This window comes from Nomascus leucogenys, chromosome 4 (genome assembly GCF_006542625.1).
Source record: "Nomascus leucogenys isolate Asia chromosome 4, Asia_NLE_v1, whole genome shotgun sequence".
Lineage (NCBI taxonomy): Eukaryota > Metazoa > Chordata > Mammalia > Primates > Hylobatidae > Nomascus > Nomascus leucogenys.
Genome location: NC_044384.1, coordinates 141,104,970 through 141,119,912, shown reverse-complemented (window position 1 = coordinate 141,119,912; position 14,943 = coordinate 141,104,970). Strand labels below are relative to the sequence as shown.

The 14,943-nt window shown below is 44.3% G+C and overlaps 1 protein-coding gene across 9 annotated transcripts in view; it reads left to right on the top strand.

The window, feature by feature from the left end:
* The window catches only part of MSRA (methionine sulfoxide reductase A), a 376,253-nt gene that overhangs the window by 241,736 nt on the left and 119,574 nt on the right, over positions 1-14,943 (top strand). For 8 of the 9 annotated variants that reach the window (XM_003271425.3, XM_030812392.1, XM_003271424.3 and 5 more), the window contains one exon: positions 9,950-10,054. The exons of the other annotated variant lie outside the window; for it this stretch is intronic. In XM_003271425.3, coding sequence (XP_003271473.1) covers positions 9,950-10,054 — 105 coding nt within the window. The remainder of the gene's footprint in view (positions 1-9,949; positions 10,055-14,943) is intronic. 9 annotated transcript variants of the gene reach the window in all.

Sequence of the window (14,943 nt, the reverse complement as noted above, 5' to 3'; positions counted from 1 at the left end):
TGTCATACCAGAGATGGAGGGCTCTAGTGGCCAGCCAAGGGCTCCTGTAGGCCTCAGGGAAGGGGACAGAGATGACAGGTGTGAAGAAGCAGCAGGGAGAAGGGCTTGTTGGCCTCTGGCTAGGCTTGGGGTTGTCTCAGTCCCTCGTGAGCTCTGAGCCTTGGCTTTCCTGTCGGTAAAATGGACATAGGAGCATTCACCCCAGTGGCCAAGGATGGCTGCAATGCCGACGTGAGTTTGTGGATCTAGAGGCGTTGCGGGGCACAGGACACTGTCTGAAGGCAGAGGCTGAGGTTCCTGTCCCTATAGGATTGCAGCAGGGGCGCGCCATCCCTATGGTGGGCCAGCTAAGTAGCTCCCATGGTGGCCGGGTGTGCGGGTAAGTTCATGAGCCACTTTGTGGCTTTGCAGCAACAAAGATGAGCTACTGCTTCCATTTGGATTCCTGCTCTTGCTTTGGATGCCCTCCCCGTACTACGAGTCATCCACCATGGCCGCTTCCTCCGTGTGCATCTGATGTCCTGGTATGCGTGTGACTGCTTAGCGCCCACCAATGCTGTCCTCCAGGCATCTGCATCTCTGAGCGTCTTAGCCTGGGCCCCAGTCCAGCCTCCCCCACTTGATATTTGAATGATTTTGGATGAGCTTTTCTACTTCTCTGTGTCTCAGTTTCCTCCTCTAAAAATGGGAATAATACTATTACGTATTCAGGGTTTTTACGAGGGTTAACTTCATCCATACACATCAAGAGCTTAGAACAATGCATGATGTTTAATGAGTGCTGTATGCTAGCGGATAGCACTGTGCTGACTGTTACAAGGGAATCATCTCCTGGACAGTAAAGAAAGGTCTGACGTGTCTCTGTTCCCTGACCTCCTCCTCAGTGGTACTGCAGGTCTCTGTAAAGGGTTCCTTTCCTGTTTCCTTTCTCTCCTCCTGCTTCCTCCCCTTCCCTCTCCTCCCTCCCTTCCTTCCCCCTCACTTCCTTCCTCTCTTCCTCCTTGCTCTCTGGGGATGTTGTGAGTCTCCTGATGACTGAGACAGCGGGTGCTGGGACAGAGAAGGGCACAGGCTGAGAGCTGGCTACTAAAGGATCTGCGGTGCTCTAGACCAGTGGTTCACAACCCTTCCTTACCATTAAGAATCACCTTGGGCCAGGCATGGTGGCTTATGCCTGTAATCTCAACCCTTCAAGAGGCTGAGGTGAGAGGATCACCTGAGGTCAGGAGTTTGAGACCAGCCTGATCAACATGGTGAAACCCCATCTCTACTAAAAATACAAAAATCTGCCAGGCATGGTGGCATGCACCTATAATCTCAGCTACTTGGGAGGCTGAGGCAGGAGAATTGCTTGAACCTGGGAGGTGGAGGTTGCAGTGAACCGAGATTGCACTACTGCACTCCAGCCTGGGCAAGAGAGTGAGACTCTTCTATCTCTAAATAAACAAATAAAAATTTTTTAAAAAGAATGATTTTGGGAAACTTTTAGACATAGATTCCCTGACCAAGGACATTGGGAACCAAGTCATAGTAGCAGTCAAATGATGCTAGCAACGCTGCCATGAAGAAAGGTGATACTGGCTGAGTTATTCTGCCTTTGCTGGGCCAGACTGTTCAGATGCCTCCCGTGGAGTTTTGAGCTAATTATCATGACAGTCCCCTGAGGTGGGTGCTATCGATGTCCCCATTTTGCAGGTAGGGAAGTTAAAGCCCATAGAGGAAGGAGCTTTGCCAAGGTCACACAGCTGCTAAGTGACCAGGATGCCAACTCAGGCACTCTGGCTCCTAAGCCGACTTCTTGAACTCTCCACTCCATGCTCCTTGGATCTGGGTAGTGCCCAGCCATCTGTCTAGACAGGCATCCTGCTGACTGCAATGTGGCAGTCTGTGGCTGGTGGGGACGTGGGGGAACAGTGTGACCGACCTGCTTGCACAGGGCTCTCATTGCACTGCTGACTGCAATGTGGCAGTCTGTGGCTGGTGGGGACGTGGGGGAACAGTGTGACCGACCTGCTTGCACAGGGCTCTCATTGCACTGCGGGCTGCAGCACAGCCCAGTTCACATCGGAGGGGCACCCACTCAGCTGTGCTGTTTTCCGAGGAACCAGTTGTTTGTCCTCCCCTAACCCTCGCCACAGCAGCACAGAGAGTCCAGGAACCCTGAGCACTGGGGCTGGAGGGGCGGGGGCTTTGTGCACAGGTCTTGCCTGTGGGCCTCATTTCTGTGTCTCTGGTATGAGAAAAACCTGGATTGAATAGAAAGACCTTCCCCCAAACTGGGAGGTTGCTGAGATACCGTAGAATGACTTGGACGAGTCCAGCTTGGCGATAGATGAGTTTATTAGGACTTACATGCTGGGCATTCCTGGGCGGCAGGACAGCTCCAGAGATCCGTGCTGCTCCCATCTCTAAACTCTCTTTAAGCTAATTTCCTGGCTCTTTGCCTACTGTGTTTGGGCAATGAGACTGCTTGTCTTGCTACGTTCTCAGATACGTTCCAGGGCATTGGGTTCTCAGGGATGCCTGCTCCTCAGCTGGGCACCATGGCCTCAGCTCCACCTGACTTCAAGGCTCAAGCAGTGGACACACATCTTTAAGGAACCTGCTGGGGGACCGTCACACTGTACTGCCTCTCTCATTTCCTATTTCCTGTCCCCACCAAGCCTCTCCAGAAGACATAAGCTCTGCTGTCATTCTTACTCCTTCCTTCTTACACAGGGACCTGGGGATCTACACACACCACGTGGGCCGGGGCTGCTGGCCCAGTCACCCTTGGAGGCCCCCTTGGTCCGTCTAGATGAGCCCCACCTGGGACCCCACACAGGCCGAGCTGCTCTTGGTTCTGATGGCTCTGCTCGGCCTCCCTCCCAAATCTCCTCTACATAAGACCTGCTTCCCTGCCGGGGAAGCACCACCATTTCTATGGAGAACTTGGGATGTCATTCTCAACTCCAGTCTGAGTTGCACATATGTTCCAGGATGCTGGCAGCCTGTCCCAGCCTGTGGTCACTTGGCACCCCCTGGAGAGGTGGCCTTGTACTCTGCATCTGCAGCCCAGGCAGCAGTGGGAGCCTCTCCGCCAGCTCAGCCCTGGTGCCTCTGCCTTCTCCCAGGTCTCATGGACTCTGGTGGACTAAGGTTCTTGTGAGAGGAAATCGTTGACAGGGTGCCATGGGAAACAGCCTCAACAGGGAGGCAAGATTCCAGCCTCAGCTCTTGGTCCTGGAGCCCCACTTCCGGAGGTGTCTTTCTGCCTGGATTAAACACTTGCTCATTCCACCTGGCTTAAGAAGAAACTAGAAAAGAAAAAGAATGAGAAAAATTCTGATTCTAAACTGGGTAATCGCTTTGAGAAATGCGATTTTTCCCTTTTGCCACGTCATCAAAAGAGTGAGAATCTGGGCCTTTCTAGGGTGTGGATGAAGGCTGAGCTGCAGTCTCCAACAGAGGAGGCTCAGTCCCCAGACCAGTAGTATACACAGCTGAGACTTCTAGAATGAATGAAGAATGAATGAATGAATAAACTGGAGTTAGACACTTACTGAGATAAAATTCAGTTTGATAAGAAGGAGACGTCCTTAAATCATGTGTTTTCTCCTAGAGTTGAGTCCTAATGGGGGTGGCATCCATTGTAAGGAAACACAAAAGGTTAATAGCAATAACAGTAGAAACCTTGTGTTTGTGTATGGAGAGCTTTACACTTCCCAAACACTTTCCCACAGATGACCTCATTTAATCTTTGTTTTGTCACAGAGATATTTTATTCCCATCTAAAAAAGTAGGACACCCGGGATCAGTCGAAAAGGTATTAAACTCTGTGTTGGAATGATGGTTTAAGCTCTTTCTTGTGACTTGTATTCCAGTTTTTCCCCATGTCATCACGGCTGATTAGAGAATAATTATGATAATACAACTGAGAATAATACAAGATGTAGACACTTACATCCCATGTGCCAGGCACTAATCCCCCAGTTTGCAGTTGAAGAAACTGTGCACAGAGTGGTTGGGTAGATAAAGGCCCCCCAGCATGGATGTGGGTCCCGAGGAAAGGCATGGCTGATTTGCCAGGGAGCTGTGGTCTGGGCCAGCTTTGCCTCCTCTCCCAGACCCCGCCAAGGTCATGCAGTTGCCCAGCAGCAGAGCCAGGAGGCCAACCCCAACAATCTGACTCCTCACCAATATCTGCTGGCATCTCACCACAGCTCACCAGCTCTCTCTTCTGTTCTGATCTACTGCGTGGGCCAGTTCCTTGCTCTCTTGTTCTTGTCCCAGCAGCCCAACAGTAGCAAAATCTAATTTTCGTACCCTGGAAGAATCAAAGGTGACATTTTCTCCATGGATAGGAAGCTGTGCGGGAGGACTGTAAACATTGGTTGACTTATCTTGGGATTCTCTTTAAAGGCACCTGGTTCCATGGATGACTTAGCTTCCATGTAGCTAGATGACCCCAGAATGCCTCATTTTCCTGGCCCCAGGTCATGCTCGTATGTCTCTTCTTGGATTGGATGCTTCGTCTTGGAAGGAGTGACTGCCTTTAATCAACCCCTCAGCATTTGTTCATCTTCCTCTGGGGCTGTGGGGTAAGACAGTGGAGGGAGATGCTTAGAGAGGACATCATCCTTTTCATTTTTTCTTTCAAGATATTTTTGAACAACAGTGTTAAAGCCCCTGTAATGCTGCTGTGAATTGTTAACAAGCATGTTTGCACGTCACATCTATCATGCTATTTGCGCGATGTTATGTGAAGACACGGCTTGAAGTATTTTTAAGATGTGGCCTTTTATCTCTGGAAGCACAAGAAAGTATTTGCAGATTGGTCTCTGGAATGAAATTAGCCTAGCACGTTGGCTGGTTCTTGTAAAGTGTGGGCATTTCTGTAAGTGGTTCTGAGTCCCTTAATCCTTTTGATCATTTGCACTGTGTATTTTTACAGAGGTTCTTTTACTTTGGAGAAATAAAGTAAAGAAACTTAAAGGTGAGTTTGGCAAGGGCATCACTGTGCTGTTTGTCAAGGCAAATGAATCTTGAATTTGAATGGTAATAGTTTCTTTTAAACAACCAAGCTTCTTTAAACCTCTCCACAAATAATGTCAGTGGCAGATTATGTCTGAAAGTGTTTGCTGGGAAGTGGAAATCTTTCCTGACCCCATATTGCTGTCATGAAAGAAGAGCCTAATGCCATAAAATATTCTTGACAGCCTCGTGTCAGTTACCACACAGCTGTGATTTCTCATCTGGGCCACAGCCTGTGTGACATTTGTTGTCACTTCATGGCTTCAGGTTTCTCCATTCAGAAGCTCGGGTCATAGTAGGAGGTTGAGCTTCATCTCCGGTTGAAACCTGGTTCGCTTATGACTGAATCCTCCTACCTCCTCACTGTTGTGTGAAAAAACTTGTAGGGAGACCTCAATTTCCTCATCTGTTTAATGCGGGCCATATCTCTGTTGCAAAATCGTTGTGAGCCGTGTTTGTATGTCTGTGTTCACAGCAGCATTGTTTGCAGTGGCAACCCACATGTTCATTGATGGATGAATGGATAAACAAACAAAATACACCCAATGGAATATTATTCAGCCCTAAAAAGGAAGAAAATTCAGACACATACAACAACATGGATGAACATTGAGGACATTATGCCAAGTTAAATAAGACAGTCACAAAAAGACAAATACTGGATTCCACTTATAGGAAGTCCCTAGAGAAGTCAAATCCATAGAGACAAGGAAGTAAAAGCGGGTTGCCAGGGTCCAGTGGGAGGGGGAATGGGGAGTTAGTATTTAATGGGTACAGAATATCAGTTTTGCGAGATGAAAAGAGTTCTGGAGCTGGATGATTAGTGATGATTGTAAAACATTGTCAATGTACTTAATCTGATGGTAAATTTTATGTTACGTTCATTTTATCAAAATAGGAAAAAAATTATGAGCATTAAATGGCATCAAGTAGATAAGTGGCTACTATATAATTGTTGTTCAGTAAATAATAAAGTGACAGCTTTCACTATGTGTAGGATAGTAAAATATGTGGTATTTTAATGGTTCTATGAAACTTCATCTTATGAGTATACCATATTTGTTTCCCTTTGTTTGGCTTGTGTATTTCTTATGGTATTCTACCATTGTAATAATGATAGACTGAATTTTTTGCACGTGTATATATCTTTTCTATTATTTGAAGTTATGCCTTTGAGATGGATTTCCTGGATCACTTAATCAACGTAAATGAGCATCTTTGTGGCTCTTGCTACATACACCCATGGGGTTTCAGAACAGATTTAGTGATTTTACCCTGTCACTAGCCAAGTAAGGGCACCATTTCATTGTATCCTCAACAGCACTAAGATGCTTCTAAGCAATTTTATAAAATGTAATAACAGATAATATGTTAGTGTTTGAATATGCATTTATTTACTTCCATTTTGATCACTAAAAATGTTGGCATTTTGCATGTCTTAATTTACATGTATTTCTTCACATAGGAAGAAATACATGTAAATTGAGAAGAAATAGCCTGTTTACATCTTTTGCTTATATTTTAGTGTGGTTTCAATGTTTTTCATGCCAAATATATCTGTCATGTTGATAGCATATTACCATTTTTAATATTCAGAGATTTTTAAGGCTTATATAGTTGAATCACTTATTTAAACATTTCAAATTACAAAATAATATGTTCAACTAGAGCAAAAGTGGTTTTACAATCACATTATTATACTTACTGTATCTTTTCCCCACACTCTCCACTGTCATTCTTTTCATATGTTTTAGCATAAAATCTGTTTAGATGCTAACTTGAATGACTATAGTATTTGAATTAAAATTATGTGGACTAGCCAATTAATATTGAAATATTAATATAATAATTAATCCAGTATAAAAGGACATGCCAATTAGAGCAAAGAAGAAATTAAAATTGCTAATAACCATGAAATTTATGTTTTACTTCACTAATAATATAAACTCATCCTAAATAAAACAATAGAATACTGTCTTCCAGCTATGAATTGCTAAGGATTAAAAATGTTGTAATGGTGACTGAGACTGGCCCTCAAAAATGCTGCCAATGGAAAGAGAAAACTGGGTCAACTTTACTGAAAAGCAGTTTGGAACTAGGCATCAAGAAATTTAAAAATGTTTAGAAACATTGATTTAGAAATTCCATTTATATAACTAAGGCTTGAGGCAGCTTCAGAAGCATGGCAAAATATTTACATTTATGGATAAAAATATATTTCAGTCTAATTGCCCAATGACAAGGAATGATTGAGTAAGTAGTTGGACAACCATCTGATGGAGAGTCATGTATTCATTATAAATGTTGTTTTCTCAAAGTTTTAGTGACATGGAGAAATATTCCCAATATACTGGTAAGAGAGGAAAGCATGCCGTAATGAATGCAGTGGAAGAAATTGTGTGTGTGTGTGTGTGTGTGCGCGCACACGCACGTGCACACATCTGGTAGGCACCCAGGAAGAGATTCATAAAATTTGTTGATAGTGCTTATGTGGCAGCAGTATAGGTGATTTGTATTTTCCTTTTTCTTTTTTTTTTTTTTTGAGATGGAGTCTCACCCTGTTGCTGAGGCTGGCGCTTAGCGGTGTGATCTCGGCTCACTGCAACCTCCACCTCCCAGGTTCAAGCGATTCTCCTGCCTCAGCCTCCCGAGTAGCTGGGATTACAGGCACCCACCACAACGCCTGGCTAATTTTTGTATTTTTAGTGGAGATGGGGTTTCACCATGTTGGCCAGGCTGGTCTTGAACTCCTGACCTCAAGTGATCCACCTGCCTTGGTGCTGGGATTACAGGCTTGAGCTACTGTGCCTGGCCTGTATTTTCTTTTTTATACTTCCTCACATTTTCTAAGCTTCAGTGTTATCTGCAAATACTGTTTCTACCATCAGAACAAATTTAAGTATTAACAAAAAGATCAAATTAAAGAGAATGAATAGATTTCTTTTCTTTTCTGGATTCATGTTCCAAATGTTCACCTTGTGCTCTTTCCTTTGATGTATTGGTTAGAGCCCTGGACCAGAAGTCAGAAGGTATGTTTTTGTTTTTCAGCTTATGGCCCAGAAATTCACTAGCTGTGTGACCTTGGGCAGATCTAACTTATTTGTGTCATAGTTTTTCAGTTTGTAAAATGAGGATTTCTACTTTCCCTACCTGCACCATTGGACAGTTGTGAGAATTAAAGTGAGATGATCAATATATTGGAAGACACTTTTGCAGATTAAGGTACCAGTTCAGGGGATTCCCAAAACCACCCACATGTTTGATAATTTGCTAGAAGGACTTGCAGAACTCACTGAATGCTGTTATACTCATGGTTACAGTGTCTTACAGGGAAAGGATGTGGCTCACAATTAGCTAAAGAAAGGCATCAGGTGGAGGCTGGGAGGGCTCCAAATGCTTCTGTTCTTTTCTCTCCTGGAGTCAGGATGTGCTGACCTTCTGGTGTCTATGTGTAGCAATACACAGAATACTGCCAACCAGAGAAGATTGCCTGAGCTTCAATGTCCAGAGTTTTTATTGTTGCTCCATTGCATACTAGTGATTGGTTGATTGCCCACATGATTGAACTCAGTCTCCAGGTGTTCTGATACCATATGATCCAAAGCTCCTGTCTGAATTCACATGGTTGGTCTTTGTAGCATGGCCAACTCTCACCCTAGGACAATTGGATGTAGCTGGTTCCATCCTGAGACCTAGTGTGCCCAGCATTGGATATGACACACACTATCTTCCAGAAGCTGAGGACAAAAGTCCAGACTTCTCTTTGGGCAAGGCCAACTTCTTTTCTTTTCTTTTTTTTTTTTTTGTTTTTGAGACAGAGTTTTGCTCTTGTTGCCCAAGCTGGAGTGCAGTGCCGCGATTGTGGCTCACTGCAACCTCCTCCTCCCGGGTTCAAGCAGTTGTGCCTCAGCCTCCTGAGTAGCTGGGATTACAGGCATCCGCCACCACACCCAGCTAATTTTTTGTTTAGTAGAGACGGGGTTTCACTGGATTGGCCAGGCTAGTCTCGAACTCCTGACCTCAGGTGATGCACCCTCCTCGGCCTCCCAAAGTTCTGGGATTACAGTGAACTACCGTGCCCAGCTCACCAAATTCTTTACTACACATAAGGTGAGTGAAAACAGATAGATAAAAAATTTATATAGCCAAGTGATCTCAGTACGGAGGGATCTCTTATTTGCCGTACTCTAAGACTATAAGATAAAGAAGGACATGAATTTCACAGGTACAAGCAGTACTGCAAATACCCACCCCTGATCCACTGAACCTCCAGGACCACCATTGAGAACAGGCCTACTTACAGAAGATCCTGCAAAGAGACATATGCCACCATCATTGTTTACCACAGAGACAGATTAGGCTGAGAAAACACTTACTACCCTACTGGGTATTTAAATCTGACCCTTGTCCCACTGTTAACAGCACAGCAAGTATGTCCCTCCTTAACTCACTGATGTCACGTGAATGAGTGATCAGCCTGTTTTTTACAGGTTTCTCTCCCTGGCGCCATCTCACTGTGGTGCAGCTGAGCTCACTACATATAGCATGGAGTGATGATAAAAATAAATTGGCTCTTTCCCTTTCCAGAGTTTCAATTCTTGAGCACTATGTCAGGGTGGATCCATAAGGTTTCCTGAGTGAGCTTAGAAACCTGAAAACCCACGTTTGTTTTTTCATGAACTTAAAACAATTTATTAGAGCACAATGTAGAAGTCATCGCAGCAAGCTCACTGGAAGAAAATTGTATGCTTCTATGGAAAAAGAACCAGTAACACAGAGCCTTGAGAGAGACTGTTAGCTAAAGTCTAATCATGCTTCCATTCTTCCTTCAGAGGGTAGAGTTTCAGCTTTTGTCTGTTGTTTTGTTGTGAACAAAAAACTTGCAATAAATTGATGTTGTCAGTAAATTTCGGTTGTACGTTTTGTTTCTTCCAAGAAAAAACTGGCCATGCAGAAGTTGTCCGAGTGGTGTACCAGCCAGAACACATCAGTTTTGAGGAGCTGCTCAAGGTCTTCTGGGAGAATCACGACCCGACCCAAGGTAGAGTGATGAGTGAGCCAGTATTTAATTATCTTACTAATTACAGCTGGGATAATTAGTGTTTGAGCTGCATGGAAGAGATGAACCTTGAAATCACACAGGAGCTCAAGAATATGATTGCAGACATTTATTGATGGAGGAGAGGAGGGGCTGGGGAGAAAAAGGGTGAGACAATAAAGGCACAGCCACATTCGGCGCCCCTGCCCCCCTTACAGCTGTCAGGGGTGGAAAAATTCCCACAGAGGAAGACGCCAGACAATAGCGATCCGTTCACCTTTGATTATTGCATTATTCCTCCTTAATGCAGTCTTTTGTCTACAAAATTAAAGTGTCTTTCCAGCAGCTCCAAAGTTTTCCTGATTTATGGTTTTTTTATTTCTCTGAGTTTAGCCTTTCTCGTCTTTTGACATTATCAGGTTTGATTTTTTTAAAAAAACGTCTGTGGTGATAAAGAAGAACATAAAGGTAAAATGCAGTATTCACTAGGTCCACAAAGCTTGCTCATTTAAATATTTCATGTGTTCTCTTTGGAATTTGTTATGTGGAGATATTAATATATTTGGGCTATAAACGATGGTGGCTGGAAATTTTATTTGAATGCATACACCAGCAAAATATTCCATGTTGGCAAATATCATTGTAATATTCAATAATGAAGCAATTTCAAGATCGCATCCCAGGAGCCTTACAGGCCCTGCTTTGCCATTGTGATGATCTGATATTATGAAGCTTATGAACTGAAAAGTCCTATGTAATAGATGTAGTTTTTCACAAGCGCTCTTCATTTGGCAGTCTATTTCACGAAAGTGTTTTCCCTTAGATTTTTGTGTAGTGGATATGCAGTGTTATTTCTTGACGAGTGAAGTTTTTCTCCAAATGTATATTGTGCTTCATGGTGGAATCTTAATATGCCTGTAGCAGCAGCACAGGTTGGTGGGTCCTGAGTGCTGGTTCTAAGAACCATCCCATTCCAGGGTGATTTGCCAGAGGGCAAAGTTCAGAGATGAGGCAAGAGCAGCAAAGTGACAAACTCACGCAGGGTGAGGCAGGTGCGGGATCCAGGAAGATCTATCAGGGCAGATGGGGGCCTAGAGGTCTGGGCCTAGGAAGGAGGCCAGGGGCAGGATTTCCATGACAACAAAGTCTGGTTTGACATGGCGGAATGGGTATCTGGTGGAAGAGGGATGAGGTATGGGGCAGGGTAGTGAAAGAACCGGTAGGACAAGATCACTCCAGTCAGAAGGTTCACGTGTCACCCTAGCTTGGGATATGGGACATCACTTCATGTGGGAAGGCAGGTCTGTGGGCCTAGATTGCTTTTGTTCTGCAGGAAGCTCTGCAGTGAGGATCATAAATCAGGGTGGTGACAGCCAGTCGCTCGTTCTGGTAAGTCATCAATCCACATGGAGCAGACATTCAGCCATTTGACTGTCAAAGTCAACGGTCAGAGGAAGATGATAAGAGCTCCAAAATTATCAGTGAAGACACGTATCAGAGGCCCAGGCAAGGCCTGAAGTCATGTAGGTGACAGGTCGGGTCTGTGTCCTTTAATGTGGCCAACTATAGTGCCATGTCCTGATAGAATCTCCTTAGGCTTAGGCCTGGCAGAATTGTAAAGAAGGCCAAGTCTGTCGTCAACTTCTCTCTCCATACCTCTCTTAAATGCTTTCATTTGATCACATCTTTATTGATTAATTGGGTTGCTAATACCGGCCCCTGAACCTCGGGGGGAATACTACTATGATGAAGGTTCGGGCTGGGAGAACTCACCTCTCTGTTCATCAGTTGGCCTTCCATGGACTCTGTGTTTGTAATGGTGGCGTCTCTGGGGTTAAAAAAGATTTTCCAGATCTTGACATCATAGGTGTCAGTATGAAGACCAAAACAAGGCAAGGGCATGCCTAAGGTTGTAGCGTGATCCAGTCTTCATGACTAAATTCAGAGAGCCACTCATCAACAACACCAGGGCAACGTTGACTTCCCCAGGACCCTTCCAATCTATGGCCCCCACCCTTCTGCGTCTCTTATGGACCATCTCCTTCCACAGGTCAGTGGCCTTCCCAGAGATGAGGAACAGGTAAGGAAGGGCAGGGGATGTTGGTTAGTTAAGGGAAGGGTGAGAGATCCTCCTTCAGGAACCTCTACTCTGCTGGCTTTGTTTTTCTTAAGCTAGTTTGTTAGTTTCTATTACATGCAACAGTAACAAAAATCCTTACTAATCCACCCATTCAATCCAAACAATCTTATGCCCATTATATTTGCCAGGTGCCCTTTTATTTTTTGTTTTTGTTTTTTATTTTATTATTTTTTTGAGACTGAGTCTTACTCTGTTGCTCAAGCTGGAGTGCAGTGGCGTGATTTCGTCTCACTGCAACCTCCACCTTCCAGGTACAAGCAATTCCCCTGCCTCAGCCTCTTGAGTAGCTGGGATTACAGGTGCACGCCACCATACCCGGCTAATTTTTCATATTTGTAATAGAGTCAGGGTTTCACCGTGTTGGCCAGTCTGGTCTGGAACTCTTGACCTCAAGTGATCCACCCTCCTTGGCCTCCCGAAGTGCTGGATTTATAGGCGTGAGCCACTGTGCCTAGCCACCAGGTGTGCTAAATCACTAAGGCATCTGGGATACACAGGAGTATGCAGCCTCTTGGTTAATGCACATGGAAAATATATTCCTACAGGAAGAAAATAATTAATTCCAATATGCTGAGATCAAGTGAGCATACAGATAAATGCACATAAGACCATAGACTAAATGTTAACATGAAATCATTAAAACAAGTGTGTGTTAGCACTTGAATATTAAAGGCAAAAAACAAACAATAAGCAACCCATAAGTTCAGGATAACTTTGGTATCAATGGAGTTGATATTCCCAGGGAACCCTGAAGGTCCAAAAACAATGGCACATGTCGAGTGTCATTTTTCCAAGGTCAGAATTTGAAGCTTGCTCCTTGAAGAATGGACCAGAGGCAGGGGAGAGCCAGGCTACAAATGAACGTGGCTGTCACTCGCTCACCACATCTGACCATAGCTGCTTAACTCTCTACTTGAGGTCACATGGCAACCTGTCACATTTCACAGTAAAAGTTGGTCTTGAAAAGAAAGCCGCCACTGGAGAAGATGAGGGTGGTGAAGATATGTAAGACTGTTCTTACTCAGAAAATGGACATTTTCAAAGAGAGCAGCAGGTTGGATTTGGTGGTGACTCTGATCTGCGAGGCAGTAGCCTACTCCAGGTTCTTTTCAGAAACAAAAGTGATTACTAAAACTACTTGAGCAATGCTCTAGCCTGTGCCAGAATTGCTTATCAACAAAAAGACAAAACTTGAGTAGAAGTTGAAAAGGCATTCACATTTGATGTGAAGATGTGCCCAGGAAACATGATTTCCACAGAAGTATGACTCAAGAGAAATGTATTTTAATTAGCATGTTGAAAGATTTTAGTACCTTTTTGTAAAGTCATTAAGGACTTGAAGGGGCCACTTAAATTTTTTTAGTTATAATTCACTGCATTTTGTAGGAGAAGCAGTATCTACACTGATATTTGCAAATGTGGAGATTCTTGGTGATGTCAATGGTCTTACTACAGTAGAAACAGCAAGAATTTAAGCTTAGAGGCCTCTGTCAGTTAAATCAGATCTTCATGGCATAGGCTAAACAGAGAACATTCAGCATGTTCTTTCCTACTTCAAGGTGCTGACGCAGCTCTCATAGTATCTGCCCTAATGGACATCTAGATGAAGTTGCCATATGTTTTTTTCCTGTTTTTTTTTTTTGGATGGAGTCTTGCTCTTTTGCCCAGGCTGGAGTGTGGTGGTGTGATCTTGGCTCACTGCAACCTCTGCCTCCCAGGTTCAAGCAATTCTCCTGTCTCAGCCTCCCGAGTAGCTTGGATTACAGGCACCTGCCACTGCACCCAGCTAATGTTTGTATTTTTAGTAGAGACGGGATTTCATCATGTTGGTCAGTCTGGTCTTGAACTCCTGACCTCATGATTCGCCTGCCTCGGCCTCCCAAAGTGCTGGGATTACAGGCCGTGAGGCGTGAACCACTGCGCCTAGCCTTCTTCCATTTTCGAGGGAGCAAAGCTGGTAAGTGAGAGATTGGAAGGTGTAGGCTTTTTAAGGTATAGGTGAGGCCCGAGACCTGTTATTGCACAGCCACTAGGCAGTGAGTCTGAAGAGGATGCCACTCCATGGATTAGCCTAAGGAGGAATGACAGACATGCTAGCATCATTACTCATGTGGTCAGTAAGTGGAATAGTCTTTTCTTTTCATTTACCAATTACCACAGAACCTCTACTTTTGCTGAAACATTTGAATCCCACTTTTTAAGCCAATAGGTTCTATTCTGAGCTTCTTTCTTACTCATGGGGTGAAGATAGTTCCTTCAGGCTTCTGAGGATAGACTGGCAGGTGCACATTCCTGGCCATGGGGTACCCAGGCTCCCACTGTCTCGAGGCAACGTGGTGGGTGCCTGAGATTTAGGAGATTTGGGTTCTGGTCCCTGGTTAGCCCCTTCCCAACCACATGACTTTGGCCAGGACAGTTACCCAACCTGAACCTCCATTTTTCTCATCTACAGAAAAAGGGATAATAATGTCTATACTGCAGACTTAATGGGCTGATACAGGATTTAAATAAAATAGTGTGAAAATAACATGAAAGTGGTAAGGTGCCATGCTAGTGCCAGGTATTGTTACGTCTTTCTCAACGCAACAATACAATTCCATCAGATTTTAATTTTACGTTTTTTCTTATATCTGTGTTGCCCTTGATTCTTTCTCTGGGAAAGTATTTACCCTCCATTTACTAACGTCTGGGTTTTCTACCCACCGAGATTCTTGTGTCTCCTGCATTGTTTGGAAAGAGTTCAGCATTGTTT